This window comes from Lathyrus oleraceus, chromosome 5, assembly GCF_024323335.1.
Source record: "Lathyrus oleraceus cultivar Zhongwan6 chromosome 5, CAAS_Psat_ZW6_1.0, whole genome shotgun sequence".
Taxonomy (NCBI): Eukaryota; Viridiplantae; Streptophyta; class Magnoliopsida; order Fabales; family Fabaceae; genus Lathyrus; species Lathyrus oleraceus.
This window is the reverse complement of record NC_066583.1, coordinates 380,906,926-380,911,069: the sequence shown is the minus strand read 5'-3', so window position 1 is coordinate 380,911,069 and position 4,144 is coordinate 380,906,926. Positions and strand designations below refer to the sequence as shown.

General features: G+C 38.0%; 1 protein-coding gene across 1 annotated transcript; it reads left to right on the top strand.

Annotated features, from left to right (window-relative positions):
* Positions 1-1,322: 1,322 nt before the first annotated feature.
* LOC127080852 (protein MAIN-LIKE 1-like) lies at positions 1,323-2,596 on the top strand. The gene is made up of 2 exons (XM_051021141.1): positions 1,323-1,775; positions 1,872-2,596. The coding sequence occupies exons 1-2, from the start codon at positions 1,323-1,325 to the stop codon at positions 2,532-2,534; spliced, it is 1,116 nt and encodes a 371-aa protein (XP_050877098.1). The 3' UTR covers positions 2,535-2,596.
* The last annotated feature ends 1,548 nt before the right edge of the window (positions 2,597-4,144 follow it).

Below are 4,144 nucleotides of genomic sequence, written 5' to 3'. Positions count from 1 at the left end.
CAATTTATTATAAAATAAATAAAGACTAATATATTCTAATAAAATAAAAAACAATTTGTTATCTTTATGTTTAAATTTAATGCCAAAAAAAGTATAATATATTAAAGAGAAAAAATATACATGTATTTTCTGAAAAAATTATGCAAATATATAATTCAATTTTTTTTTATATTTTTTAATTTCTTATTATAAGTTAAAGAATTTATTTTGAAAAAAAAGAAGCATGTGTTAAGGATGAAACATGCATGAATTGAATTCTTAACATATTTAATTGCAATTTTATATTTATTTACAACATAAGAAATATTTTTAGAATGGCCATCTTCCTTAAAACTATCTCCAATTTATTTTAAATAGAAAATTTTACCCTATACCCCTACAATTGTACCCATACCCCTACATTAAATTTTTTTTGACCAAAATACCCTCATATAAATAGGATATATTTTCCCTTTCAAATTTTTTTTACCATTTTCGTTGAAGACTTCCGGAGAAGACAAATTTTTGGCGTTTTTGCACTGTATACCGGAACACTTAAGAGTAAGTATTCCGGTTTGGATATTTGTACACCGGAACACTTCTCTAAAGAGTTCCGGTTTGTTGTCTTTAATGGACACTGAACCGGAAGTCTTTTAGAGAGTCTTCCGGTTTGTATACTTGTATACCGGAACACTTTCTTCAAGACTTCCGGTTTGGTTGATGTATACCGGAACTCTTTAAGAAAGTGTTTCGGAAGGCTTTTTGTTTTTTTTTGCTAACCGGAACTCTTCTTGGAAGTGTTCCGGTACGTATTTTTTTTTTATTTTTTTTAATTTTAATTATTTTTTTTAACATTATTTTTGCAGTGGTTCGAAGAAGAGGTGCAGATGGCTGGATTCCAGTCCGCACGTTAGACCGAGGTGCATCTTCATCTGCAGCTGCAGCTGAGCCGACTGGATATCCAGGAGGGCCGTACGATACGTCTCTTTTGGTGAAGTACGAGCATCATGTTGCTCGACATATATGGTTCGGTGAGGTAAGTAAACGGGCTATATTTGAAAATGAATAATAGTTGAATATTTTATAATTTGTTTTCTAATATGTGTTTTAATTGTTTTTAGGAAAGAGGACCAAAGAAAGAGTTGAAGGTTGCCGGACATGGACTGAAGTTGACTTCTAGGGTTCCATTGGCTCTTCCACCACAGATGGAGAGTTGGGTATCTAGATCCGGTTTAACTTCACTGCAGAGAACGAGTCTGAACAAGATAGACACAAATCTTGTCTCTGCATTTGTGGAAAGATGGCATCTAGAGACATCTTCATTTCACATGCCGTTTGGTGAAATGAGCATTACTTTAGATGATGTCGCATGTCTACTTCACTTGCCCATTAGGGGAATCTTTTGGAGTTCTCAGGATGTGACTGAAGAGCTAGTTGTTGAACTTGCTGTTGACTACCTAGGAGTGTCACAGGGTCAGGCACAGTCACATGTTCGGAGCTGCAGGGGGTCGTATTACAAGTTGGAGTGGTTATATGATATATTCGTACATCATAGGGCTGCTTCCAGCTGGGCATATGCGACTAGAGCATATCTATTGATGTTGGTGGGTTCCACCATATTTGCTGATAAGACCTTTACACTTGTAGAGGCACGATACCTCCTCCTGTTTAGGGACTTGGATGGATGTTCAGGATATAGTTGGGGAGCAGCTGCACTAGTTACCCTCTACCGATATCTTGGAGATGCGTCCATGTACAGTTGCAAACAGCTAGGTGGATATCCTACTCTCCTACAGGTATATAATTTAATTTTGTTAATTAAGTGTTGGATTCATTTTATAAAATATCGTAACTTAATTTGTTTTATTTATTATGTTTTTATTTTGTAACAGTGTTGGATTCACGAGTATTTTCCAACTGTTGGAAAAAGAGGGGAGAATTGGAATCCTGCTGGAAACGGTGGTCTTCCCCGAGCGATGAGATGGTCGTATAGACAGGGAGTCCTGAAGGTCGATGATTTACGACCTATTTTGGACGAGCTGACACCTACCGACGTCATCTGGCGACCATTTGAGGATCATAGAGCATGGCGTGTATTTGATGAGATATGTCTTTACAGGGGCTGTTTGAAGTGGGGTGAAACAGTTGTTCCATACTTGCCTGATAGATGTTTACGTCAGTTCGGGTATAGGCAGTATGTTCCATCCCCACCTCTGGATTGTATGATGGCGACGGATATTGATGTTGATTGGATCAGTTACCATCAGAGTGTTGTCGATGTGATCGGTTCATCTTCCGTGGCCACCACTCCATCTGAGGTAGTAGACGGTTATCTGGAGTGGTATTATCGTGTTTCCCATCCACGGTTGGTCCCTCCCCATCGTGATGCTCCTAGAGAGGTACCCGTTCCTGTATATGACGCCGGGCCATCCGATCCTGATTGGGCTCGTGTATCTACATTGATTCGTCGCTATCTGAGACAGGTTAATGCTGAAGAGGAAGATCCACAGTTTTCTGATTTATTTGAAGCTTTGCATATTTCTCGTTCACATTGATTATATGTATTAAGCTTTGAATATAATAGACATAATAATATAGATTTCATGTTTTGATTACATATTTATGTTTTGATTACATATTTATGTTTTGATTACATAATCATGCTAATACAGGTGTAAGTAATTGCCAATGTTGCATACGTCCTGCAAATCCTAGCATCCAAGTAGTTGCTATATGAGAACGAAATTTCTTCCAATCTAATGTGACCGGTGGCAATGGAAACCCCTCTTTCATGTTAACCTGATAAAGTAAAATAATTAAAAGATTAAGTCATATAACATAAAATATTAACTGAAATAATTAAAATATTTAGACATATAAATACGTACCTGAACCCAATGATTCTGGTTAACAAAACCAATGCAATAAATAGAGACATTTGGTGAATGTGAACTTGTCATCGGAAAGAAAGTGATGCACGGATTGCCTAAACAGACAAGTACAACATTATAACGATTCGCTATCAAGTAACCCATATCTGGTAGACTCATCCATTTTTCAGGTGGCTGTGAACCAAACGATTCTATCATCAAAGATTCTCTCACAGCTGACAACCGATTAGAAAATAACTTGTCATACAAAGTTGACATATCCTTGTCTATTAATTCCAACCCCAACTCTCTGCGAACCATTGACCAACCATCCTCACCATATCCATGCAATGATGCAATGACTCTAAATCCACAATTCCCATCTGATTCAACATTAACTACATCTTCAATGTATGACCTAATATGATTAGGAAATTGAACAATGAATTGTGGTTGCTTCTTTGATAATTTGATCTTCTTCGAAGTCTGTGATGGTTGAGATTGCCTTTGTGAAGATTGAGATGCCTTATCAACATACTCATGATACGAAGGGTCCCTATAAACATCATAATCTGCTGGTTTTTTCCCTTTCTTCTTCACTCCTCCTTTGGTTTTTATTTTCTCAGGTGGTGGACACAATGTTGTCATTGTTGGGTATGCTAGTTCACATACCCTACTCCTTAATGCCCTTTTCCCAATAACATCTAATGACCTAAATCGTCTCCACAACTCATCCATTGCAGCCGTCATATCCACCTCTGATCCATCATCTTCACCTATCTCTAACTCAACTTCCATAGTTAGTTTCCTCCAATGAACATGAACAGCATCAATGGGTATCGGTATACCACCTACTCTGTATCTTCCTAACTCACAAGCACAAGGTAACCCATAAGATGTTCTAAGAGTACAACCACATATTTGCCTGTTAGTTCCAACATAATCAACTCTCAATAACTCTTCAGCAATACGTCTCAAAGCAGCTCGAGATACGGAACCACGCAAATAACCATAAAAGGGACTTACGTGCGCGTGCTCAACTTCGTAAAAGAAGGGGAAGACCCAACGGGGAAGACCCAACGGGGACAATACTGCTTGATCAAGGCAAGTATCCAGAGGGGAAAGAATGTCAATATCACGAACCGGATACTAATAACTGCACAGAGGGGATTACATCTACCGGTTAGTAGGTAGAAAACCACGGAAAAGTAACCAGTCACCGATAGGATGAACACACAGGGTTAACTCCACCAAGGGGGTGAAAGTGGGATTTTACAACTACCAGCTTGTAGGTA